The sequence below is a fragment of the Struthio camelus genome, chromosome 17 (genome assembly GCF_040807025.1).
Source record: "Struthio camelus isolate bStrCam1 chromosome 17, bStrCam1.hap1, whole genome shotgun sequence".
NCBI lineage: Eukaryota > Metazoa > Chordata > Aves > Struthioniformes > Struthionidae > Struthio > Struthio camelus.
The window spans coordinates 17,729,591-17,756,537 of NC_090958.1; the positions used below are offsets into that span (position 1 = coordinate 17,729,591).

Sequence of the window (26,947 nt, forward strand, 5' to 3'; positions counted from 1 at the left end):
CCGGGGCTCCCTGACCGGAGGGGGGAGCGGCCTGGGGGGCCGTTGCTGGGGGGGGGGGTCGGCCCCGGGGCTCCCTGAGCGGGGGCGGGGGCGGCGCGGCGGTCGGGGGAGGGCGGGCCCGCTGGTCGCACCGCGCCGGCGGGGCCGCTCCGGCTCGGCGGGGCGGGACGGGGCGGTGGCGGCGCAGAGCGGGCGGCGGGCTCGGCCGGCGGCGGCGGCAGCAGCAGCAGCAGCAGTAGCGGGGCCATGGCCGCCGACGTGTTCATGCGGCCGGCGAGGCTGCTGGGCGCGGCGGGGCCGCTGTCGCCGCGCACGGAGCCCGACGAGGACTCGTCGGATACGGACGACGGCGGCGCCTCGCCGGGCGGCGGGCGGCGGTGCGGGCCGCGGCGGGGGCAGCAGCCGCCGGGCCCCCAGATCATCCACTCGGGCCATTTCATGGTCTCGTCGCCTCACAGCGAGCACCCGCCCAAGAAGGGCTACGACTTCGACACGGTCAACGAGCAGACCTGCCAGACCTACCAGTTCGGGGCGGCCCGCGGCGGCGGCGGCGCCGGCGGCCGCCTCAGCATCGACGCCTCCCTCACGAAGCTCTTCGAGTGCATGTCCCTGGCCTACAGGTACCGGCCGGGCGGCACCCGCGGCCGTTTTCGCCGCCCTTTTGGGTTAAACGCACCCGGGGGGGGGGGGGAAGGTCTCTCGTAGGCCCCAGCCCCGGCTGCGGGTGATGTGGGGCTGAGCGAGAAAGGGGTGGCGTTTGGGGGGGGGGGGAGGTAGGTTGATGTGGGGGTGTCCCCCCCCCCAATAAAAAAATCTCAAATTGGACAACTTTCGGCGCCGGCGCGGCAGCGCTGCCCGTGCCCTGGGCCCGGCCCGGCCCGGCTCGGCCCGGCTCGGCTCGGCTCGGCGCTGGGAGCCGCTCAGCATCCGCGGCCGCGCCTGGAGTTTGCGGAAACGTTTAAGGGCTGCAGCCACTCAGGAGGAGCCGGGAAAGGGCGAAGGAAATGTTTGTGTCCTGCTCTATCTACAAGCTAGTTAACTCTCTTTTTTTTTTTTAAGTAAGTAAAAGAAAAAATTAATAGATTCTAGCTTCTTGAATTTGCTGTCATTGTTTCCTTTGTTCCGGTGGTTGGCGTGGTTAGTAGCACTTCCTGGGTTTATGTGTGTCCTGTGCTCAGACTTCAGTTTTGCTTTTCATCTATCTAACAAGGTATTATATTCACGTTTACTCCCTTTGTCTGCCTTCCAAAATGGAGGCAGAGCTGTGGGGTAGAAGTGTTTGGAAAGGATGTATGTCTGCTCCAATCTTTTGTTCCATGTGATGTAACAGAAATTGGATCCAATCTGATGTTCCCTATTAAGCGTATATGAGAAGTTGATTAAAAGGGATGACGGAAAACTCTTCTGAGCGTTTCCGTGGAAATACGTCTTCTCAGTTATGGGAACTATATTAGCTTGATAAAAGAAAATGAACTTTGCCCACTCCAAGCTCTTTCTTGGTTTTCCAGATGCTCTTTCTGTTTTTGGAACTTTTTTTTTTTTTTCCTAAGTACTGCTGAATGAAGGAGAAGCAGCAGAACTGTCCGTTCCATATGTTTAGCAAGAAAATGTAATGTAAGCAACCTTCTAATTTGGATTATTTTTTGTCCTGCAAGTCATTAGTTACTGTCAAGAGAGGGAATCTTAGGTAGGTGCACACAAAGGGGGACATAAAATCTTTGTGTTTACAAATGAAAATAAAAATGTAAAACTTGACTAAAAATTAACCAGTCTGCCTTTATTGCGCAAGCTGAGCGGGATATGTGAAGTAACCAAAAGTATTAAGAGTGACAGAAATAAACTTTTCATGTCTATCTTCTCATCAGCTACTGTTAGCCTTTTTTTTTTTAATGTTATGTTTCTACTACTGTATCCTTGGGATTTTGAAACTGAGGATCACATTTAATGTACAGAAATAATTCTGTGATATAAATGTGATAACAATGAACTCTGATATATGTGCGTAAATTGAGCACTAAATCTATTTTAGCAGAACTGATTTTGTCCTTGTTGGTGGTAGTGTGAGGTGAAGTGCAGAAAATATCTTCTAAGATGTCAAAAGCATATCCTTAGTATTTCTGTACTTGGCTACCTTAAGATTTGCTTGGTTCCATCCTGTGCGCTGCCCTGCCCGGGTTCAGTTTGCTTACTTGGTGCCTTTGTGATACATATATATTTTAATCAGTCTAACAAACTGATTGCAAAATTCTGTCTGAAAAACAGATTTTTCCAAATATCTGAAAAACAGATATCACCCAAAATAAGACTTTCCAAAATGGTATTTTGGAAATGAACCTGGGTATAAAATGAGAAGTTATCACCATTTAAAGAATGATTGATTAAGCATGTAGACGGTGGTCTTCGAAGCGGTCTCTGTCTGTATCCTCCATGAGGAACATATGATATTCATCTAAACACCAGCTGGCTTTCGTGCTGTACTTGCAGGTTTGGTCTGAGAAGGACTGGTTGACTTATGGAGGATGTTTTCATTATCGTTGCTTCTGCTGCGTCTTTCCACTATGATTTATCCACTTTAGCACTGACAAAGCACGCAGATACTGTGTTTGCATTTTTCCTACCACCTTCACTGGATAGAAATTCATTCTTGAAAATAATTAAATAAAAAAAGCCCCAAACCACAAAACAAAAAGGTGAAGAAATGTGGGTTTTGCTCTGTGGCTATTGCAGAACCAGCAGCATGGGGCATGAGCTAGCTAATGAGCTGGGCTCGTGTGGCTGGGTTAAATACAAAAACAAGGAAGTTGCTGAAACAGAGCTCCCTATGTGAGTGCAATATTGTTTACGTTTGACACCCATTGCTAATAGCTAAATGTTTAAAGTCTTAAGAAGGAGCACCAAATTATGTGTTGTTTATTAGCTTTACCAATGAGAAAACCAAGTTTTTCTAGGTTACCTAGATAGTCAGCTCAGGATGGCTTATGTTTGGAGGTGACCAGACTTATGCTGAATCACGTTTGGTTTGGGATGCATAGCATAGCCCATGCTTTTTCAATTTTGTTGCCAACTTCAAGTGTTTTTTTTTTTTTTTAATACAGTTTTGTGCCATTAAACAACTGTCACGCTTTTCAGGATAAAAAAGCTGTTCCTGAACAAGAGGAAAGTGAGTCCTTCTTGCCTTTGAGCAGTACAGGCTAACCTGAATTTAATCTTCATACATATTTCGGTCATGTATACAATTGCACAGGTAGAAAAATCTAATTTCAGATGAGCCGCTTCACAGGGAAAATATGATCACAGCATGCTTCACTATATGGTTAAGATATTAAAACAAGCTTCTAAATCAATAGGTTACTTATAAACAATAGAGTGTACAACAGCTGTCACGTGGCCTGCACTGCACACTTTATCTAAATGTCACCAGTTACTTTTATGAGATTGATTGTGGGAACCGTACCACACTGCTGAAGGTAAAAGAACCCTGGATTTTTTTTCTTCAAGCTCTTCCCTCTCAGCACTTTAAAACAATATGATCGTGCAGATCTTGTGGGTAACATAAGTAACTATAATTGACCTAAGGCAGGTAGGCCACTTTAAAAACAACACTTTTAAAATGTGCTTTCCAAAATGAAAATGGGCTTTGACACTGTTCATTCTGATAACGAGAAACGATGCTAACAGTTATATGGTCCATAATGCTTACTAAGCAGAATTAAGGCAAATGATATGTAATCCTGATATTTAATTTAGTGAAGCCCTTTAGTAACTTTAAAATTATCCAGATAATTCCATTCCCTAAAAATAACTCTCCAGAACTGAACTATCTTCTGACCTGTTCTGACCATAGCATACCGTAATAAATGAAATTTTGTTCTCAGACTGGGACAGAATAATTTTCAGCTCCTTGCAGAATCCAGGCTGAAGGCTTATGTGAAGTAAAAAAAAATGTAATTTGAGAAAGGGCACTGTAAACATTTTATTGCCCTAATAAAGTGGTATATGGGGGGTGTTAGAATTCCTTGTGGAAAGCTCTGCTTTGTAAACAACAGTGTATAGTCTGTTTAAGGTCTGAAACCTGAGAGAGATGCATGTAGAAATGCAGATTTTCACATCACAAACACTGAGAACTGCGAAGCGTGTGTGGTAGGAATCGGTGGCCTTGTCTCAAGCTGCAGGTTCTTCCCAGCGTTGCATCTTTCCAGTAGCACTGGCCTGGGGCACTGGTAGTTGCTGCTTGTTGAGGAAGGGAAATCACGCTGTTTTTTTCCCCCGCAGGTTTTTGATGCTGAGGTGGTAGATTTTCTTGAAGTGGTGAATCCTGCTGGAATGACCTAATGCCAGCTTTGCGAGAGATTAATATATTACTCTTGGAAAAAAAGATCTTAAATTCATGCTCTAGTTATTTTCTTTAGGTATAAAATAGGTACATGACAGTGCAAACTTCAGCTGGTACTCAGCCAGTGTGTCTTGTCTGCGCCCTTTAAGGAAATGAGGGGGTCAGTGAGTGTCAGGAACTACTTATGTCCTTCATTGCTTTATGAAGGCTCCTCTCTTTTTGCAGCGCTAGGCACAAAGCCCGTGCAGTTGAGAAAATGGGTAATGCCAGTTGAGCGTGGAGTGTGGTCAGGTACAAAGCACAAGCTTTATTTCAGGAATTAACGAGCGTGAGTAGTATCTTTAATGTGCGTGGTTTTCTTTTTAAACTTCTGTTGCATGTAATTATGCCAGTTGATGTCCGTCTTACTCAGCGGTAGGATGTGATAGGGTAGATGAAGATGACTTTGTGGGCTCATTTATTACTAAGCAGCCCCAGAGTTCCCTCTCCTTCTAATAAGAGCTTAAGGAGCTTGCCAGGCATTGTACCTGAGGTAGGAGTGTTAACATGGTATTAGATGCTTGTCTAAAACCTTCTGGATCCTGCTTGTTAAAATTGCACAGAGCAGGAGAATGGGGTCTGAGAACTATGACATGGGCTACCTTGTGCAACGCTTGCCAGGTCATTTCTAGAGCTCATCTCTCCTCTTCAGCAATATGACCCTTCCCCTTTGTGTAGATGTAAGCCAAAAACATTGCTTTCATTGGCAGATTGACATTAGGGGTCAGCTTGTTTCCAAAGCAACTTTGCCACATTTCTCTTAGTGCAGCATATATTTTGGAAACTTCTTAGTTTTGGCAGGAGCAGGTTGGAGATGACAAGCTTTCACAATTTAATTATGTTTTATACGCTGCTTGTAAAAACTGCTCTGATGAATACACCAACGTTCATCCCATGAATTAAGCCTAATTTGAACAGCGCTGCTGTGTGTATGAGTAGTCATAGTTAAGGGTAATTTCAAAGCAAAGATGGTTTATTCAGAGTGGAGTGCAATATGAATCAGGACATAGTTACTGAGCTTATTATCTTGCTTGTGTCAAATGCTTGGCATAGTCACAAGCTGTTAAGCTCTATTTAATACGGACTTGTAAGTTCCACCTTGGCAACCTTGAACATCAGAAAGGTTTGCAGGAAGGTTGCTGAACAGTTCTCGTTTTGAAGATGCATTTGTTTTGCCATAGTAAATATGTAATAATGGTAGTGTGAGAGGGCCTCATTTGAAATTATGGTCTTGGTGTCTTCAGTGCTACATATGGCATATAGGAATAAATGACATAATTCTGTAGATGGAGAATTAGATGTAGGGTCAAACCATTTTGGGTTCTGCTCCTGGTTATTTCAGTGGTTCTGCGAGTCACAAGCTTTTAGTGGTTTCTGTGGACCTGGCTGTGCAGGCTGTTCCTACGCACTGCGTGGCATGCAGTAATCACGTTTTCCATAAAAGCGATGTCGATATCTTCTAATTTACTGTTTAATCTATGTGTTTTGTGGTAGTTCCTTTGTCATGTGTTTTCACACAGTAAGTAGTTTTTATTTTCTGGCTTAAATACAACTTGGATTTCATAATCGTAATTTTTGATGGTTTGCTGAAATAGGGAAGAGGGAGCTTGTTTGTTCCCAGGTTGCCTAGTCTCAGTGACTCGTGCATGGTCTGATACAAGCTTGGCTGATGTATGAGATTTGGAATTACTGTTGGTGAATGTGTTATATAGCATGATTGTGAAGTGATGTGCTTTGACTTAAATAAAGACTAGTGGCAAACGACATTAACACTTTGATTTCCAAATCTTTCCCCCTCACCAGTTTTCATTTCTTTCCTCGGAGTAGCAAGAGGAATTAAAGCCAAGAAACCTGGCGTTCACCTCTTGGACTTACTCAAGTTTTTCCACATGCTCCTTTAATAGGTCACTGAATCGCTCTTGTTTTGTTATTCTCCCATGTGGAAAAAAAAATGTTCCACTCGTTTGGAAGGCAGGGTTGGTATACCATCAGTTCAGCATCTGCTTATCTGTCTGTGTATCCTTAAGCTATGATTAGTCTTAATCAAACAAAGGGGGTGTCTAGTGCTGTAGCAAGCTAGAAAGTCGTGGGGAGGAATGATGGGAGTTTTGAAACCATATTGAGCTGGGGGCTAGGCATTTCTGAGATGTCAGAGAGACTCACTGCTGTTTTAAATTTGCACAGAAGTCGAAAGGCTTGACGTAGAGAGGGAGCTCTGTACGTCACTTGTAAGTGGAATTTTTTTCCCTGATAATAGTAGTCAGAAATCTGTTGCAAAGAAAGAAGCTACAGAGAGTAAGGAGTGAGGCCCAAACCTCATTGAAAGTTGGAGTAAGATTAAGAGGATCTTTGAGGGACGTAGTGAAGGAATTGGAAGGGGCAAGAGCATACATAGAGCTGTACAATGGGGTGGATGGAGTTGGTGGAGGAGGTCACAGAGCAGGAAACAAGATTAGAAGAAATGAAAGACACCATGAAATTCAAGTCAAACCAATGACCTTTCAGCTGGTTGGGAGCGTTTGAGCCTGGGTTACAAACGTACTGAACACACGTTGGTGAGGAAATGTTTGGCAGCGGGGTTGGCTGGAGTGGCAGCAAGGAAAGGGAAGTTACTGAGGATGATGGGGACACTGCGAAGAGGAAAAGAGATTGGAGCTGTAATTAGAGGAGAACTGATAGGAAGGAGGTAGGTGATTGGATAGAGATGAGATGGGGAGAAGAGAGGATGTGGCTGTCGTGCTGTTCAGGACAGGAAGAATAGGTCTGGAAGGTGCGACGGCATGGAAAGTGAGGGTAGGTGACTGAAGATATGTCTGGAGTCAGAGAAGTCCAGCGTTTCTTCCCCAGAGTTTGGCCTGTGACAGGAGAGCTTGATAGGAAGCACTTTGTAAGAGTGTGCCTGATAAAGGGGAGTGAGGGAGCTGGATGGGCCAAGACGCGGCAGTCATGGATGATCCTGCAGGAAAACGGTGGCAGTAAAGCTGGGGTTCCTGGCTTGGTGTTGCTCTTCTAGTCCTGCCTTGCTTCCTTTTGCTTGCAGAAAAAAAGGCTTGTGTAAATAAATAAAAATCTGAATCGGTTTAAAAACTTGGATCAGTTTGGATTTAATCCAGTATTTCATTTGCAATTAACAGACTTTATACTGTATGCTTGTTATTTCCTTTCCTTTTTATGCAGAAATTAATTGCATTTGCAGTTTTTATTAGTTATCTTTTGGTGTTTTAATGTCATTGGCACAAGCAGTGTCTTTAAAGACAAAACTTCTAAGCTGTTGCTGAGGAAAAAGACAAGCTTTCTAAACTCTTTGATGGCTATTGAAATATTTTACAGCTTTTATCCTTTTTTTTAACTTTCATTCTGGGAAGGAAACCCTTAAAATGTCTGTAAAACAGTTATAGAGATAATTAGGAAAAGTACTTGTCTCAGTTGTCGCCAAAGAAAATAGAGTTGGTTCTTTGTGTTTCAGACACATGGAAAAATCTAAATCTGATTGTTTTTAGTGCAGGCTAGATTTACAGTATTGCCCCCCTTTCTGAAGCAGGAAGGCTTGGAAAACGTGGTTAAGAAAAAGTAGGTTTTCCAGAAATTGTGTCTAGTAGTTTTACTGCGAGAAAGAGATTCTGAGCATGGGCTTTTAAAAATAATTCCCTTTCTTTCCTGTTTGCTCAAATCGGAGATTGAAGGTCATCTTTGATGATTTGGTTTGAATGTGGCTAAAACTTGCTCTCTTGATAGCATTCATAATATGATTAATGTAGACGTTTCATTGTAAGTAAAAGTTGTAATCAGCATTGGAAATATTCTGGTATGCGTTTGCCATGGCTTATTTACTTTGTGGCGCAAGCACAAAGCTTTTGGAGAGCCCTTTGTTTCTGGCTTATTATCTGAATGATCTTAGATAAATCAGTTAACTACTTTATGCCTCCCTCTCCCTCTTCTAAAAACAACCAAAAAGGTCTCAATGCTGCAGAGACCCAGATGCATGCAGTAATTATTTTTAAAGGGGAAAAGGGAGAGAGAAAGTTCAGAAGTTAACTAATATAGGAGTCTAAAAGGAAGCTGTATAACAGATGGCACTTCAGTTGCAAACCTAAATGATAAAGGAGAGAAGGAGATAAGTGGAAGATTTAGAAGAGGAAGACGACCTGCAACTTACTGACACTGCTGTTAGAAAAGTCATAGCCAACGATAAGAAACCCTACAGATGCAAATTAAAGGGTCATAAAACCAACTGGTCTTTTAATGATTATCGTAGTGCTTCTGGAAGGCCCTGTTCTGCTGACTGCCTTTGGCACTCGCTGGACTGTCTGTGACCTGCCCCCTGTGGAAACAGGTAGCTCTGAACCCGAGAAGAAGCGCGTCGTTCTCCCTGCACGAGGGGATTGCGAAGGAAGCTCAAACAGCCGGAGCATCAGCTCTGCATTTCCCAGCCTGCTGATGGTGGGCCCTTCTGGAGAACCCAGAAATCTCCCCTGCCTTTAGAACAGGGCAGCTATAATATTCACAGAGGAGTTTAGGTTTTCCAGCTGCAGAGCGCTGTTTTCTAGTGTCTGGAAGCCAAAATGGCTCCAGCCTCCTTGAGCTGCCAGACAGTTGTCATTTGAGGCATGACCCCTTTCTCAAAGAGAAACTTATTCAGAAGATGAACCTGCTGCTCCAGTTTGCAGAAAGACACTGCTCGTCAGGGAACCTGTTTTACTCTGCAAGAACAAGTGACGGGGGCCTCTTGTCTGTTCTCCTCCCTTTGCTCCATGTGCTGCAGTTGCTGGACTTGGTCTCATTGTGCTGAAAGTACTGCTGGATTGAGCAGATGGTTTGTGTACCCAAACTCCTGTGGGGACAGTGTTTATCTTACTGCCATTCTCATCTATGTGATGATCTTCTATCAGTCTCTTGCAGGCTTGATGCTTCTAGGGGGGTGTTAAAGGAGAGCCTGGATGAAGCCTTGTACATCGGGTTGCTGTGTGCATGGTTGGCTGCAGGGCGATCACCATTCCCTCACTGTCAAGTAGGCTGCAGTTTGTATTTTAGGGTACTTAAACTCAGAGTGCTGTTTAAGAGCCGGCTCAGCCTCGGACACCTGCCTTTTTGAAATATCATTATTTTTAAAGTCGGTTTGTCTAGCTGTATTGTCATACGTGTGATAGAAAGTGGGACTGGAGAGGACCTTAGGAGCCAGCTAGCCCCAAGGCACAGTGAACTAATTTTCTTGCGCAGTTATCCTGACAGATAATGTGAGAGAGAAGATAGCTAAGCCCTTTCCTTCTCTCCACCCTTTAAAGGCTGAAGGGCACAAACTGTTGTGGTTCCCAAGCCCCTGTTCATGGCCACCTGGAAGGCACGTTGTTTAACCTACAAAGCCTAGGGTGTTGTCAGTGGCTCTACTAGCTGCTCCCTCTCCTCTGAGACTGTAGCACAAAAGGTGGCAGGCCAGATGGGGCCCGTCCTGCAGGCCAGCACCTCGATTACCATACAGCAGGGTATTAGTGAAAGAATCTGATTTTCTTTAATGAGGGATATGTAAGTGTGTTTAGGCCAGACCACTGCTGACCTACAGATAACCCCTCTTGACATGTGGCGTTTTGCAGCATAGCATAATGTTTTTAGAAAGAGGGTTCAATTCTTTAAATAGCTAAGCGTGCTACTTAATGAGTTGAACGCTTTTTTTTTTTAAAAAGTGCAGAAAGATTTTAATGGCTTGTTGCAGTTCAGTCAGGTGGCTTTTTGATCCTTGGTTCTATGTTCGTAGCCCGACATTATCTGCAATAGTAATGCAGCCAGAGGCTTTCTCATCTCTCTACTCCTAGTTCAGCTGATGTTATAGTGCAAGAAAACAGTAGCAGTGGTTGCAGTCTTTTATGCTGTATTTACTATTTTTCTTATGTGAATTTTTTCTGTTTGGGGATGTTTTGCTGTGAATGGAGAGTTTTTTTTTTTTTTTTCCTCAACATAATGGGAAATTTGTGGATTGCCAGAACTATCTTTATTATTCACTTATACCACACGAGAGCAAACAAAGGATATCTTTATAGGTAAAGCACATGCAGGTGCTTCTCTCTCTAATAACAGATAAATCATAATTCCTTATGCATTTCCCCAATAATTTGGGAGATGAAGGGCAAAATTTTGGGGAGACAGTTCAGAGCAGAAATAGAAGAGCTGAGGCTCCTTCAGCGGAAGAAGCAAAAGAACAAAGCTTGAGATGCCTGCCTGCTTCTCTCCAAAAAGAACTGTCCTCGTCCAAGTATAGGGCTCTGATGCTTGTTGCAGCTTTGTTTCTGCCTGGGCGTGGAGAGGCTCCTTCCATCTCAGTTGGGAGATGAAAGAGTAGTCATGCTTTCGCTGCTGTTCAGTGAGATCTGCTTGTACTAGGACTAGCTTGTGAATAAGGACAACAGTTGTAGAGCTGAACCTTAAAACTGAGGGGGTAAAGAGAAGGAGGATGCAACGAGCCTTGCTGTTGTACAGGAGCTTCGCCCCTCTTGAGAAATGAGGTTGCCATTGTTAGTTTTGGAAGCGAAACAGCAGCGGTGTTGTTTATACTTGGATCTTGCAGATATCTGGGGGGAAGGTGACAGCTTGCAAGTCTGTCTCTGTCTGATCACTCTGTGTGGTGTTTGTGTGGTCTTCCGTGCTGCTTGCTTCCTATGCCATGTGTGCGCTGGCATTTTTTAGTGGCTTATGTGGACTCTTCAGGGTGACTACACTGAGTGCTCAGGTGAACACTAGAGCTTTACTGCCATTAGAGTAATTGTGGTAAATACAGTAGCTATGTCATGCTGGGCTGTGTGCAAGAGGCATTCAAGACTGTTCTTTTGTTCTGAAGAGTTTTTCTTGTATCTTCTACCACTACTTAGAATAACTCCTTAGAAACCTACATAAACAGGCTGCGCTCTTGTCTTTTCACTGATCCTTCCAACACTGAAGCCAGTTGGTCCTCATATATCAGCAGAGGATATTTAGCAATATCTCTGAGTGGTGAGATCCAAGCAAACACTGCACAGACACGAAGGACGCTTTTGCTGCTGGGATCTCCCAAGTTCATTGTTTTCAGAAGGCTCTAGCATGGGATGTTTACTCGAAATCCTGGCCTCCGTTTCCCTTTGCCACTTTGTTTACTCTCCCTTCCTTCAAGGTCTCATAGTAACGGGTGCTCTGCCTGTGGCAGTTCAAGGACATGTCTGCTGAAGCGACCTTGGCCAGCATAGCTTTGAGACCTCTCAAAGCGAATGCAGTGACTTTTCTGTCCAAGAGTCACACCACTTTCCCAAGCTACGTAAGCTAGCTGTCCAAAGCAGTGTTTTGGTCCACATCGCCCTGTCTGTGTCAGGGGCTTTGTCACCTTTCTTGAATCATTACCCAACTCAATTCTAATGTAGAACATGGATAAGACTCGGAAAATAAAATCAGGAATGATAATACAGAACCCAGGCCTCTGCGATGGTAATTTCTGTGTCTTCAGAGCAGCTGGAATGAAGTAACACTGGAGTTTCACAATAGATCTAAAAATAACTTGGGCCCACTGCATTTAATTACTATCTAGCAACAGTACGTTCTTGTGAACATGCATGTGAGCTGTCACAGGCTATTCAGCTAAACTTGCTCTTGCTGCATCTTGCATCCAGATTTTAGGCTGCTGGTAAACTTACTGTTTATCTTCACTGTTGACTCCATTCCCAAAGGGGCAGGGACCAAATGGAGCGTGAATTGGGGAGGAACTTCTCAGTTCCTTGTGACTCTTCTTTGAAGTCCATTGCTGCTCTTAGTTATCTCATTATTATGCAAACCTTTGCTTTCACTGCTGTGGTATGACACTTGATGCAGCCTGTGTTAGTGAAAACTATTACTTTGTAGTGTGTCAGAGACAGCAATGATCAACAAAGTAAAAAAAGGAAAGGCATGCAAATTAAAAAAAAGTAAAAAAGGAAATACCTGGGCTCTGGGCTTGGCAGCTGTTAGAGAAGAAGTGCCAAACAGGAGGAGGCCAGTGGAAGGTCCTGTTGCACTTCTGATGTGCCAGTCAATGGCTATGGACGTTATCTGCTGTCACGTTTCCCAGGACGAAGAAAAATAGAAGGTGTTATTTTCTAGGATAGTTGCTCTCTGCTCATTTTGATGAATTTCTGGATGTTGCATAGAAGCTGTAGCCGTGTGAGCAAGCTTATCCATAGCAAGTCAAGCTCTGCTAATGCTCCTGGTAGTGGGAACCCCCTGCATCCAGAGGGCTCACCATAGTTGAGTGAGGGGCAACACAACAAAGACAGGTTCTACTAAGCTGCACTGTAGATTCGGGAATGGGCTCTGCGGTTTGCTTGTGTGTTAGCAGCACATAAAGATTTGGGTGTTGTATATCATTCTTCTCATGTTAGCTCATTCTGTACAGTGTCCAAGAAAGGTATAAATGTTTCCCTGTATGTGTTCAAACTCCTGTATATTAATGTCTGCATAGATAATTCAGCCTAGTCCAACTTTTTGTTTGCTTGGTAAATATCTGTCCCTGACAGGGAGGAGGGTGAGAGAACTTGAATAGAAAACGTGGTGGAGGCATGCCAGATATGGAAGAGCATGAAACAGTGGAAGGCAATGATCTCCCTGCTTCTGCTCCTTTATAATACAGCTTTTAAGAAAGAAAATTGGGAGGCAGGGTTGTAGTGGGTGAGCAGGGTAGTGGCCTAGCAGCACACAAAAATGACTCTTCTGGGGTTAAGGATATGGAATTTTCAGAAAAGAAGAGCTAAAGCAAACACTGCCAAGAATTTGAATGTTGTTGTGAAATACTTAGGTCTGCTACAGAGCCAGAGAAGTTCTGTGCATGTTGTCATGTTATTTCAAATGTACCTAGTGTTGGGATAAGAGAAATAACTTGATCAAAGATACGGGTATCCTTAAGGTGGAAACCGAGCTTATTTCGGATACTTAGCAGGTAAGTTTGCCACCTAAAATCTATTGAAAATGCAAAGCAGAGATTATGAAATAGCTGAGATTCTGAAATGAGCTATCCAAAAGCTGGGACATGTGAATTGTTGCAGCATTCACTGTAGTGGCTCTTACTCTATGAAGAATGTCATTATCCTTCCCTTCTCAAAGCAAGGATGTGACAAAGCAATACACATACTCATCTCACCAAAGTATGGAAAAAATGGAATCTCTAAACACAGTCAGGAGAAATAACGTAGTTCCTCTGGCACACTTGTAAGGAATGAGTAGGTTAATGTCATTTCCCTTTACAAAAGGTTGATGTCCTTGTGATCATGCATTGAGTCAGGTATGCAGAATACTTGGTTAACCTGCTCTCTGGTCAGGAAAGCTCGCAAGCCAGGACTGGAGCTGGTTTAATTCTGGCTGGGTGACCCAGCTGGTAGTAGTTCTTAGAACCAGATTTTGCTTTGATTCAGTCTAGGGCTGCCTGAGATGCACAGAGCCAGTGAGGACACAGTGGTACACCTAAGGTTTTGCAGCGTCTGTGAGTTCCCTCAGCTGGAAGTAGCTGGAGAAGGGGAGCATGTTGGGGGTCTGGAGGGGGAGTATCATACATGTATGCTTGTGGCCACTGCTGGAGATGGAGTACTGGGAAATTTGGACCTTGGCCCCAGCCTACATGGATGTTCTTAGAGCTCTTATGCTGAAGCAGGCTAGGTCTGGTGCCAAATACTAAAGTGAGCTGGACATAGCTTTAGTATTAGCTGGAAAAAAATCCAGGCAGCATTTTCACTGTCTGCTAACCTTTTATCTTCATAAATAAGAGTTGCCTTTTGGCTCATTAAAATTACAGTTTTAAAGTGCTCTCGTTTTACAGCTGTTGTTCGGTACTGAAACGTGTGTTCTCTTCAGGGCAAGCACAAGACCGTGCGTCAGTGGCATTTGGGTTCTGGAGAGCTGCAGATAAGCTCAGCTCATGTTGCTGTGTGGCTTCTTTCTGTGGTATCAGCCTAGTCCTGTGCTGCAGCCTTCCCTAACCGGCTGCCTGAAGGTACAGGATATTTCACTGTATTGTGAAAGCAGAGAGCCAATATGTTTGTAGCTTGAATGTGTCTGTGCTCTGAGTCATTGCTTGGTTGAAGGAGGGGTAGTCTGTAATCAAACTGCCTGCGAACAAGAGGCATTCAAATGGTTTGGTCTGTCTCTCTGGCTGTGTGAAATAGTTAACCTTTCCTATATCATGCGATTAGATTTCACTCATTTACTTCACCAAATCAGCATATGTTATAGAAAAGCGCAGTTCAGCTTACAGACTCTCTAAGCAGATGCACATAAATCTGAAATAAAAGCCAATCCGTTACTGCTTCTAATAAAGTTTGGGTCTGTGAAGGCTCTGTTTAGGAGTCCAGCGTGCCTTCCATCTGTTTTCAGTATCCAGTTGTACAAGCAGAGCACTCAAATCTCCGGTAAAAATCTTAGCAGAGCTTAAGGAGCCTAACATTTTTATTAGCAGTTTTTATTAGCACATTAGTAGGCTTGGGATCTGACCTCTGCTTGTGGTGATTATAGGCTGCATGGCTGTAGCAAGCTTTTTAAAATGGGGAGAGAGATCCTAGGGAGTTTAGAGAGATTTCTTCCATCTATAGCAATAACCGTATAACAAAAGAACTCTATGGAGTCAAGAGTGGGGCTGGTTTATTATTATTTTTGCAGATGGGACAAACATGGTTCAAAGAAGAGGCTTGCATTAGGCTCATTCAGTGAGATTTTTTTTCTTGTAGTAAGATTCAGGAAGGTGCTGACACTATAGTTTATTTTAGTCGGGAAGTCACCACTTGCTTTGGGACACGTACCATCTAGGTCCGTTTGAAAATGTGTTCTTGGTGAGGAGAGAGGATCCATCAGTCTGTTTCTTAGAACCAGTAGATAGGTGAATGGTGTGAGACGATTTCTGAAACTGTTTTGCAGGTAGGTAGTTGGACGTGATAGTCACTGTGAGCGAGAGAATGACTTTGTAAGGTGTTATTGCAATACAACGAAGGTCTTTCTCTTAGGCTTGCCCTATATAGTGTGATTAAATATTGCTTTATAAAGTGAGTGCGTGCGTGCTTTGGTGAGCACTGAAGGGCAGTACATCAGCTGATCCACCTGGCCCAAGGATGATTGTAGCTGCTGACGCTTGACAACTTCAGTTCTATATCATGCCGTGACTTCCAGGCCAGCCAGGTGCCTACAGCAATTAGAAAGGCTGCTTGGCTATAGTTTGGAGATACAGGCAATAAAGAGAAGCTTTAAATTGCCTCTTTTTTTAAACGTCCTGCTTCTGAGTAGTTATTTTTACATAACCAATTGGGTTGGGCTAAGAAATTCTGACCAAGTTTCATAGTGATGGAAAACAGATTGCCAGCACAGGCTTGACACTTGTCTAAACCAAGTAAGTAGGAAGCCAGGGTCTGTGATTTGCGGACTTTAATCTGACTGCAAGGTGTTGGATGTCTCAAAGCTCCAGCTCATGTTGGAGTTTGTCTGTCAGTGGGGGATTTGTTAGTGTTTTTTTTTTTTTTTTTAATCCATGTATAAATTTGACCATAGATATAGGGCTTTTCATCATGGAGAGATCTGAAGGGTTTTATAAACTCTGTGTGTTAGACGTAGACTGTCTCTTACAAAAGATTTCCTGGGGTCCTCAGCGATCCTGCCGACCAGAGGCGAATCTCGGACATAACATAGCCCTGTGCAGAGAGAAAGTGCTGCTTGTCCAGAAACACTGATGATCTGTCAGATATGATCAGTGTTTGGACACATTGACTTTATTATTGGCTTTTTGTCCACGGCATGCTCTTCTCTGCCAAAGTGTACAGAACACTCTGGAAGAGTTTCTATTCTTGCTGTTTCTCTTTTCTCACTCTTGCAAAAGTTTGGAAACAGGACTATATCGTAGTTACCATGACCTGTGTGTATCCAGCGTAATATCTGGCTACTACTTCATCAGTTAGCTCTAGCCTCTAGAGACAAGCGACAGCGTTTTAAATTTCAGTGCCTCTGAGCTTGCCTTTCTGCATCTCCCTAAAGTGGAAATTAAAGATGGTAGAGCATTTTTTTTTTTTTTTGGTTAGTCTTTAGAGGCAATGATCGTAGTATTCCTGCTAGAATAGATCATTCTCGGTGAAGCTTAGCGCAGTGAATGTGCTCTGAGCATCCAGAAAGCTGGCTTCTCAGCCTTCCAGGCTCAGCAGTTTATCACTGAACGGATTACGTTCACTTTGGACAGGCTTTTAACAGTCTATTTCCTGCTTCTGTAACAAAATTATACTGATTTTTTTTTGTCTCTTTATGCTCGTATGCTGTTGAGTCCTTTAGTTCTTATCGAAAGTTTAAAATCTGTAAACACTATTATTATAAAGTGACAGACTCGACTTTTCAGTATGAGTGGCGTCGCTTTTCTGAGGACAGGCCTGCCGCAGGCTGATGTCCCACTCCACGTGTGGGAACCAGGAGCCCCCCTTGGCCTGTCCAGTCCTGAACTGTCAGCACATGAGCCACGTGGGACAAGTGTGGTGAGGATTTCAGTGCCACGAGTACTAGTACGCTTCTCCCCCATGTCCCAATTAATTCAATGAAGGGTCACTTACACAGCCTTTCCGAGACTGATGCAGCCAATTTTCCACAGCTCCTGTTGTTTGAGCTGGTGACCCAGAGGTGAAAGTCTGTTTTCCACTACTCGTTATCTGAATATTCAGCCTTCCTTTGGTGAATCTTGGGGGGCGTCACTGCTGCCCCTGTAGCAGGAAGAGGAGAAACTGCCCATTTCACAGCTCTGTGTAATGCTTGCCTCTAAAAGGAGGGCTGGTTTTGGTGAAGGCATTGGAAAAGCATTTGTTTGCACTTAGATCCAACTGTGCTCTAAGTAGAGCTTTCTTCTGAGGGGTACGTGGCCTTTGAGAGTTTTGTTTTTTTTTTTTCCTCTCTCCTTTTGTCTCATTCCAGTGTTTTTAATGTTAACTCTGGAAGGAATTTTTTCCCTAGGTTATCTTTCTATGGGAATTTTTTTTGTTAATCTTTCAGTAGCCTTAGCAGTAACATAACTATGCCTTTATTCTACTTGTATCTTTTGTGTGGTTTCTGGTTTAGCTTTTATGTAAACTCTCAAAAATCTGTATGTTCTGTTGAAGTCTCGAGTCTTTAGTGACTGAATTTGGTAATAAGTCTGGGGTTTTTCCTGCTGCAGGGAGCTGGTTGCAGACAGATGGTATGAAAGCTTTGTTCCAGAAGGCGAGAGGTGGGGAGCGTCTCTGCTCTTTTTAAAACACTTAAGTCACTTTCAGAACAAGATCGCTGAAGTCTTACAGTATATTTATAGGCTTGCCATGTTGTACAGAGAATGTTACATTATCCTCTGTCACAGAAGGGCTGGTTTCAGGTTTCTCTGCCTGTTGAGCGCGGTAAACAGCGCTCTGTTCCTGCGGCTCTGTGCGCTGCCGAGAGCACTGTACTGATCTGCCCTGCTGATTATGGTTTGTTTGGGTTTCGCAGGAGCTCTGCGTGTGAAACGTCTTTGACCCATAATTTAGGTGCTTAAAACCAACTCCCGTTTATCACATATTGATACATTTATTAATCCAGGCTGATGCTGTAACATGCAAAAGGATCCTGATGCATTCCTAGCTCCGTACAAGAAGGTGTTTGGTGGCAGCTCTCATTTGAAATGGAAAGGAAGGAGCGCTGGACAGCAGCGATCAGTTCCTCATCGTCTCTATCTGAAAACAGCTCTTTGTGGTACATATTCTGATTCTGAAGAGTCCGTGCAAAAGCCAGTGACAGAAATCAAGTTTTAGGAAGAAGTGGTCCTTCATGTTGAAGCTGTTCTGAAAATGAGATGTTTGTACTTTTCATCCTGCGTAAGAGGATGCAGAACACACTTCAAAGACAACAGAAAGCGAAGTTTGCAATCTGATGTGAATTATTTTGCCGATATGTTTACCAAGGCAACAAGATGGTCGTCATCATAACATTTGATACTAGTAGGAAAATTGTTCCTGTAAAGGAGCTGTAAGAAAAGATCACAGTTGAACTGATTGTAATATCCTTACTACGCCAGCGGCAACATTGTTAGTTGTGCAAATATTTCCTTTGCTTCACTAAGGTCTTTTAAATCTTACTTGAGCAGCAGGAAGGCGAGATGAAGAGAAAGAAGTGATGGAGAGGAGAAGAAAGGGTGCTCCGAGTACAGTGGCTGTTTTCTAAAAGGGAGGCATGCATGAGAGAGGGAGATGAAAATAAAGCTATTGGTGAAGATGATGCAGCAAAAAAATCTGATACTTATCACACCCATCACTGCTGCTGATCACAGTATAGTTAGTGGTGACCCATAGCATGTTATAAAGTCACGTGGGATGCTAAAGCTGATGACTTGTCTTTTGCTCCTTTCATGCAAAGCATAGAGCATGTGTTCTCTACGTTGGAAATTCTCAGGCAAGTTGTGTTAAAATAGTTTTAACCATTATGTAAATGATGCTGGATACTCATTTTCTGGTCATTCTGGTCTAGGACACGACACTGCCTGAACTAGACTAACCCTTGCGTGCAGTTCCAGCACCGGAGAGAAAGGGAGCTGGAGAGAGGATTGGATTTGAGCTGGATTTGAGCTTTGCATCTTGAGTAAATTGACTTCAATTGCTTGGCCTGCAGCTTGCAGGCTGAGAACAGCTGTCTGGCGTTCGGTGAGCTGGTTTCATACTTACTGCTTTAAATGCAGAGATGACAGGCTCATTTTGTTACAAGGGTGAGTTATTTAAAACATGAGACATTAAGCTATACCGCAGAAAACATTGAAAGGAATTGACTTTCCACCCTCTTGCCCAGTAATTATCGTAGGCAACACTAGTAACACCTCCTGTTCTTAGTTACCCACAAATTCTTCTGTGTAACTGTACTTTTGTTTGTTTAACCATTTGGTCTGAAGTTTCCTGAGTCTGAGCCTATGTTTTTTGGATGAAAACTCGGTCAAAGTGGTTCCGTTTATTCCTGTTGTAAAGCTGAGGCAAAATGTGTTTCCCATACTAAAAAAAGAAAGGAAGAAATTCCAATGATTTTTCAAAAGTTACATTACCCTGAGGTTTGGAACAAGGCCTTGATATTTGATGGGAGATGGCCCATGTGCCAGTGGAGTGCTTTGTCCTGTGAAACTGTTTTTCAACATGGCCAGGTTATAATCTTCTGAGAAACTGGAAGTAGCAGCTAGTTGAAGCAGGACTGCAGAGGTGGTCAGCGTGTCACCTGGGTTCACCTGGGGTGGCGAGAGATCAGGAGAGGGAACTGGAGGATGCAGATTTGCCGGCAAGCGCAGGCACGTAGTCTCACGTTGGCCAGATCAGAGAAGTGGATAATGAGATGTTAGTAGGTCTATGCCTCAGTTTCCCATCTGCAAAATGAGGGTGGAAACACTGTGGAAAAGCCCATGAGGAATTTGTTAATCCTAAATAATAATCTATAAATTGAGCTGTGAGTACTGAATAGTAAACGCCATGAGGGGCCAGCAAGGAGAGCGCTAAACATTTCGGGATGTGCTGGGTACCATCTCTCTGTGCACTAAGGCTTAGGATGTGGGAGAACTTGTATGTGATCCTGTAGTCAAAGCTTTTCACCATAAGAATGTGCAGAGAAACCTGCAGTATAAATTCAGATGCTTCCTACCTTTCTTAGTGGTTGTATGTGCTACTGTGATGTTCCTTTTATGTAGGATTTAATGCCAATTCAGTATTAAATGTACGTTAGCGTTCCGTTCCAGTTGGGATATGGACTCCACTGTATAAAGTAGGTATTAAATATATACAGCGTAGGCCCGAGACCACAAAGATGCGTAGGTACCTGATTCTTCCCTAAAGGAGCACTTTAAAACTGAATACCGAGAAAACCTGGTGATCTTCCCTTCTACATGTGGTTTGCCATGAAAATAAATGACAGATTGTTTCATATCAAGTTTATTTAATTAATTTATTTAAAAAATCAGGACAATTTCCCCTAGAGTTTATTTTTTAGATAATACGCACATGTTACTGCAAAGATTTTGTGACTCTCTTAATAGAAGATCTATAATTATTGACTGTGTTTACAGTGATTCTTTCTTCGAAGGGAAGGTCTGAGGAGGTCTAACATTTTTACCTGCATTGGTGTCTGGTATCTGACCAACAGATGTGTTCCTTGCGGTCTCCAGCAATAGTTTAGAAAATCTGGAGGTTTGAATGTTTATTTGTAAAAATAGAAGGACCTTTTGCCAGAGAAATACAAATTGATTCTATTTTTGTCTTGAAATCTGTAGCTAAGTGGAAGAAAAACTAGAGCTGCTTTCTTCTGTCTTTCTCATTGGCCAAATGCAAGTAGAGAAATGTCATTGCTGAATAAAATGATAGTGCAGGTATAGGTTGGCTTAGTTCTTACAACTTTATCTTACAGCGTTTACATACTGAGCAAGTTAAGATATTTCATAAATTATTCTCCCACGCCGGGAAATTCACCGAGCGGTGCTGCCCCCGATCTCCAAGCGTTTTGCAAGTTCTGTGTGTCTGACTGTTCTCTTTTCACGAGGGTATCTGATAGGTCTTTAAAGAACGTCTTGATACTTAACACCTAAAAAGTATGTGACATTTTATAAAGTATGTGACTGTGTGGTGGATGGGGAAATTTATGTACAGCAAGGAGAGAGAGGAGAGGTCTTGCCCAGGGGTTAGCAGGGAGGGATGGCGACAGGGAGGCCTGTTTCTCTGCCTTCTGACTGAAATATCAGGAGTGACAATACTTGTGAAGCCTCTTCAGCTTTCTTGCTGTTTTAGTTTTGTGGTAAAGTGAGTCAATATTGGACAAGCGTTTGAAAAGCGGGAACGTTTCTAGAAATATCCCTTGATTTCAGACTGGAAAAGAGAAACTATTTAAATGTTCTGAGCCTTTAAATAGGCACTGGTTGAAGGACACTGTAGCCTCCAAGTCTCCTTGATATTTATACTGCTCTTTATTTTCCCCTTTACCCCCTGCTGTTTCAGTGCGCTTTTCACCCTTTCATAACTCGCATGAAACCTGCTCCTCCTGACCATTTCTCCAGTGGTCTTCCCTAGCTGTCTCCAAGCCTTGTTCTTTGTATATCAGCTATTGCCCGTGTTATGTTTGGCTGAATCTACAGTGCAAAACTTCTTCCAGCAAAGCCATCATGCTTTTTCAGTAGAAAGGCTTATAGTGCATTCGCTGGGGCAGGACTATTTGCTTTTGTAGCATAACTGATTTTTTACTTTCCCGCTTCTTTTTAGGAGGCGCACGCCTCAGCCTTCCTGGGTGAAAACCCTTTGGGTAGCGTGTTCTCGGCAGGTGTTGCAATTCCAATTTGCCAGTGGGTAGCTTTGTGTGGTTGTTATTGTTGGGGATTTTTTTGTATATATATATTTTTTTTTTTTACATTATTTATGTGTTGCTGACGATGGGGGAAAAACGTTGGTCCATTCTAGTATCTCCGTCTTCGAGACTGAAGCATTATTTTAAAAGGAGAGGAACTGAACGGTGGGGCTGTTTGGTTGTTTTGCAGCATGTTTGATGTAACCTCAGCACGAAGTTGTCTGCCATCGTTTGTGGAGTGTAGGCAATGTAGCATCTCTCCACAGCCTGAATCTGCTGCCACAGGAAGATTTCAGCTAGGAGGATGAACTGGGTAACCTCAAGAAGATGAGCTGCCCTAATGCTGACTTTTCAAATGAGCGCTGTCTGCGTTTGGCTTCCTAGGACTGTGGCTAGGATCGACTTCGTAATTAGGAATAGTAAAAAGCATCAGGGCGAAAGCGTGGCCTCCTCACGAGTCCTACATGCGTTCACTCAACGTAGGAATGTTTTTGTTTCACTTGCCTGCCTCTCTGCTCCAGCACACAATGCGTATAATCTGATTCTCTGAATGAACCTTTGTTTGGGGAAATATTGTTAGTTTTGGCTCTTAGAGAGCTGAGCTGACAGGCCCAGCTCCCCAGCAAAACAGATTGGAGATTAAAAAACAAACTAAAACCACTCCTTAAAAAAAAAAATACTGGGGAGAAGCCAAAAAGCTCATTTTCTTTGTTGCTGAAAAAGCTAATATACTTAGCTACTTTAATATCAAATCAGAATTTTTTTTCCTATTGCTTAAATCAAAAGATCCTTATTACCAACACCTGCAAAAAAATCTTAAGAATCTGTGCAGTCTGCTTCATAAACAAAGGTTGAGTGATCATATGTGGGAGGAAATCAGAAAAAAATAAATCACAGAAGTGGGCTTTAAGACAGGACCTGACAAAGCAAAAAAATAGGGCTTTTAACAGAAGGGCAGTGGGAATCTGTAAAATGAACAAAATCATAAAGTACACTTGTTTGTGTAACTGAATTTGCAAAATTCAGGTCTGAAAACAAAATAATTAGTTTGCATGGAACTACAGTACCTGAGACCCCTACGGCCTGTAGGAGAAGTGGTTCCTGCAAGTCTGTAGAAGCTACTTTTCAAGGTATCTTTACTGCGTTTGCTGGGAATATATATTTGGGCAGCAGGGTCAGGCCTGTGGAATCTGAGCTTCGGAGCTCAGTGGTTTGTGTTTAAATTCCACTTACGATAGATCTAGGCCAGGTGCTGTGAGAGCGCAAAAGAAAAAAATAGCTTCTCCTGAGCTAGAGTGCCAGCTCTAGCCCGAGATTTCCCTCGTCCCTGCATATCGAAAGAAGTGAAAGAGAAGAGAGTGGAAACGAGGCTTTTCCATGCAGAGTATGGAAGCATGTCAAGAAAGCTGGGTCCCATGCTCAGCTCTAGGTCACCTGCTTTGTAGCCATGGGTGTATAATTCAGCCTCGCTGCCCGTTTCCTAATTTTTAAATGGGATCAGGCAGTGCCTTTCTTCCCTCCCAGGGTGCTTGAGAGACCTCTTGTTTTGCAGAGGTCTTGGTTCACTACAGTCGCAAGACGGCTTGCCAGCTGAAATTCCTTGCTCAGCGGCATTCATGTGCCGTAGCGTGAAGAATGAACTTAATTTTTTTCTGAATGGGGGAAGGGAGCTTTCAGGCTATTATTTAAGGCAAAGTGGAACAGTCTTTCCTACTGTCTTCTGTTAGAAAAAATTATGCAACATAATGATACGCTACTGTTTTGACCGTTTCTGAGGCTGACTAAGGCTGGGGAACTGCGAGTTGAAGCAGAAGCAACTTAATAAACCATTTGAGTTGTAGATTAAAAAAAAAAAAAAGTATGTTCTACTGTACTATATTACATTTAATCAACACTTACTCAGATTTAATGGAGGTTGTATAAGCTGTCCAAACCTACCTCCTGAGATTTAATCCTATTTTGGGATGTACTTATCTTAACATTTAAAAAACTTTCCTTCTCCTCTGCCCCTTCAGTGTTCTCTGGAGAAACCAATGTTTCTTAAAATAATGATTTATTGGTTAGTAATAAAAAACAACAAAAAAAACCTCTTTGCACACAGATAAATAGCCTTTTCTGTCCAAATCCAGAAGGTGGTGGCGTCACATGGGTTTATGCTGTCCAAAGTCCATTTTAAAATCCTCTGATGTGAGGGAGGAGAACAGGGGATTCTTCTGTTGTGAGTCATTTTATATCAGAGCTCGATCCTGCTTCCACTGATGTCAGGAATTTTTCCATTGACTTCAGTAGAGTTGGATTGAGTTGTTTCAGTGCTTTAATTGCAGAGAGCTACTGCATCTTAACAGGGGTGGGTGGCCTTCTCACGTGCCCCGTACCTGTTAAGGAAGAAGGTCAGCCCTTTTTCATTGTCCTTACTGGGTCAAAAGCATCACTAAAATATCCTGCAAGATCATTCATTAACTGCTTTTCCAGACAGTATCTGTTAGCCGTACCCTTTAACTTGGGTTCATTGCCAATCGTCAGTGGAAGGCATCCCTTTAACATATATTCTTTAAAAATCTATAAATGTAAGAAGAGACCAACCTTCCATAGGTACTCTTCCCCAAAGTGAGAAGGGCGTTACAATGTAGTTGGAGCTAACGGCATTTAGAAATACCTGTGTAGGTGCAGTTAAAATATTACCTAGTTTGTAGACTGCTGATTTATGATTCTCAGAATATTTTAGTTCTAAGTAAGATGATTAAATCCCAGCTGCCTGCACTTTACTAGCTCTTAGAGCAAACAGAAATAGGTGATTAAGAGACTGGAGCCTCTATTGTACAAGGAGAGGCTGAGAGAGCTGGGACTGATCTGCCTGAAGTCGAGAGGGCTCAGGGGGTTCTTATCAACGCATGTCTGATGGTAGGGTGACAGGAAGATGGGGCCAGGCTCTCTTCTCAGCAGTGCCCCGTGACGGGACAAGAGGCAATGGGCACAAGCTGAAACACAGGAAATTGCAGCTGAACGTAAAAAAAACTTTTTTGCTGCAAGGGTGGCAAAACCGGGGACAGGCTGCCCGAAGAGGCTGTGGAGGCTCCGTCCGTGGAGACGTTCAAGCCCAGCTGGAGCCGGGCCTGGGCAGCCAGCTCGGGCTGGCCCTGCTGGAGCAGGGCTTGGACCAGGTGGTCTCCAGAGGCGCTTTCCAAGCCCAGCTATACTGTGATTCTGTGTATAGTCAAAAATGTTTGAAGCCATGCAAATACCTTCTTCCAGAAATGCTTTGTTTTGGATTTTATGAAAATAAAACAAAATGCTGAGATTCTCAAGGGCAAAACTTTGAATAAAAATGAATGTTGCCAGGGTAAAAATCTGTTTTGTTACCTATTGGAACGCACACCTTCTCTCTAATTAATTACAGACTATTAAAGAAAGTTATTTTAAAAATCAAATGTGTTTGTGTTAAGGGAACCAGGTCACAGCCTCACAGTGGACATCTGTTTCTTATACTTTGCTGCAAATCCTGGAGGGTTTGAAGATGTTTTTATTGCTTTTAAAATACAGCTATTTTTACTAGAATTTTAAAAATAAAGACAGTTCTGTTACTCTGACAGATCTGTGCTGCGTGTCTGCCTGCTTGGATCTCAGTCGCCTGAGGCAGTTCCTGAGCTGGGAAGAAGTATCATATATCAAAAAGCTCAGGAATGAAATCCAGCCTCTCTTGGCGTATCTCGGACTCGCAGGGGAAAGCTGTAGCACGGGGAGGTGGCAGCCTGGTTTGTCTGTGGCTTCTCCTTTCCTGAAACGCAGTGACTCCTCCCAAGCGCGGAGGGGCCCTGGGACACAAGGGGATTTCCAGCTCCCTCAGCTGTTCAGCTGACGCTGTCTTAGTTGGCTTGCTAAGCTCAAACCAGTCGAGGTCATGGTTTCAGGAAGTGGAGGTTTCTCCATGGGAGACTGAACTAAACTGGAGTTTATTGCGTATTACCCACCCAGTGGTTTTCATCACTTCAATTTGAGTTACTTTTGATAGCGATGAAGATGAGAAAGCTGCATGTTCCTCCGATGTCACGTGCGTGGGCAGCACTGGCTGGGCTGCGGGCAGTGAGGACACCTGCAGACTTTAACCAAGAGCCCAGCTACCTTCCCTCCACACTCCCGCTCCCCAAGTGGCCCTCATGCAGCACCAGCACCCGCCTGCTCCTGCCACTTGCTGGCGCAGCAGCGCTCGCATGGATGGGGCTGTCCAGAGGGACCATCTATATGTGCCCTCACATTTTACGCTGACGAGTACCTTGCGGCTGGCTGCTTGGTTGGCAAGTTGCTCTGCGTTCCTTGTAGGAGCAGCAGTGGTCTTAGGGGCCGGGCAGCTGGCAGGAGCAGCAGGCAGTGGGTTTTCTCCTTTTGCCACTTTAAAAGCTGAAGATGAGTTTGAGTTAGGCAGCTGCTCGCCGTTACAGCGTGGTTCAAAGTAACTGACTGTCTGTTGACGTTGGTGGAATTTGGAGTAGGATCTAAATATTGTTGTCAGCTTCATGCTGCTTCGTCTCCACTGAGGATAAAGCCGTTTCACTTATGACCTCCAGTTGGACTCGTGCTTTGCTCCCATGGGAACTAAAAATAATAATTATTTTAAGAATAGGTTCTTAATCACTTCCTTCTTTTGATGCACTATTTTTGTTTAGTATTTTGTAAGAATGTAATAGAAAATGTTTTAAACTATTTGTATTCTAATCCTAGTTTTAATTGGCTACGAGAAGTGTACAAGAAATAATTACAGTTCCTTTCAGGTTTTCTATAGAAAAGCGGGTGTTCTTGTTATTTTGAATGACGATTAACTAAGTAATAGAGTGCTGTTGCTTTGGCAGACTATCCAGTCTTACAGAGCGATCCAGAGATGAACATTAAGTTGACAGATTTCTTAGTCAAAGGCGTGTAGGCACTGTATCAATGTTAGGGTGATGCATCAGCATGTTAATCTCTCTCTCTCTCTCTCTCTCTCTCTCAACTGTTAATGTACATATGAGAGACAGAAAAAAGGTCCGTGTTAATCTGGGTTTAGAAGTAATACAATGATTTTATGACAGAGCTGCATGGTGAAGGCAGTGGAGGTGGTAAGATAGTTTGCAGAGATGGGGAGAGCATTAAATGAAAGGAGGAACAAAAATCTTGCAGAAAATTAGAAAATAGAATGGTATAGCGTAGCCTGGGTTGTGAAAGGGACGGAGATGCACCGTCTGCCCTGAGCCCGCAGCAGCGGGGAAACGGGGAGAACATGCTTAACCTGGAGATGCTTCCCTC

General features: G+C 43.5%; 1 protein-coding gene across 9 annotated transcripts in view; it reads left to right on the plus strand.

Annotated features, from left to right (window-relative positions):
- Positions 1 to 201: 201 nt before the first annotated feature.
- The window catches only part of MLXIP (MLX interacting protein), a 54,562-nt gene continuing 27,816 nt past the window's right edge, over positions 202 to 26,947 (plus strand). For all 9 annotated transcript variants that reach the window (XR_011135033.1, XR_011135034.1, XR_011135036.1 and 6 more), the window contains exon 1: positions 202 to 620. Coding sequence is in view for 3 of the 9 variants with exons in the window: in XM_068910976.1 (XP_068767077.1) it covers positions 247 to 620 (374 nt within the window). In the remaining 6 variants the exon portion in view is untranslated. The remainder of the gene's footprint in view (positions 621 to 26,947) is intronic.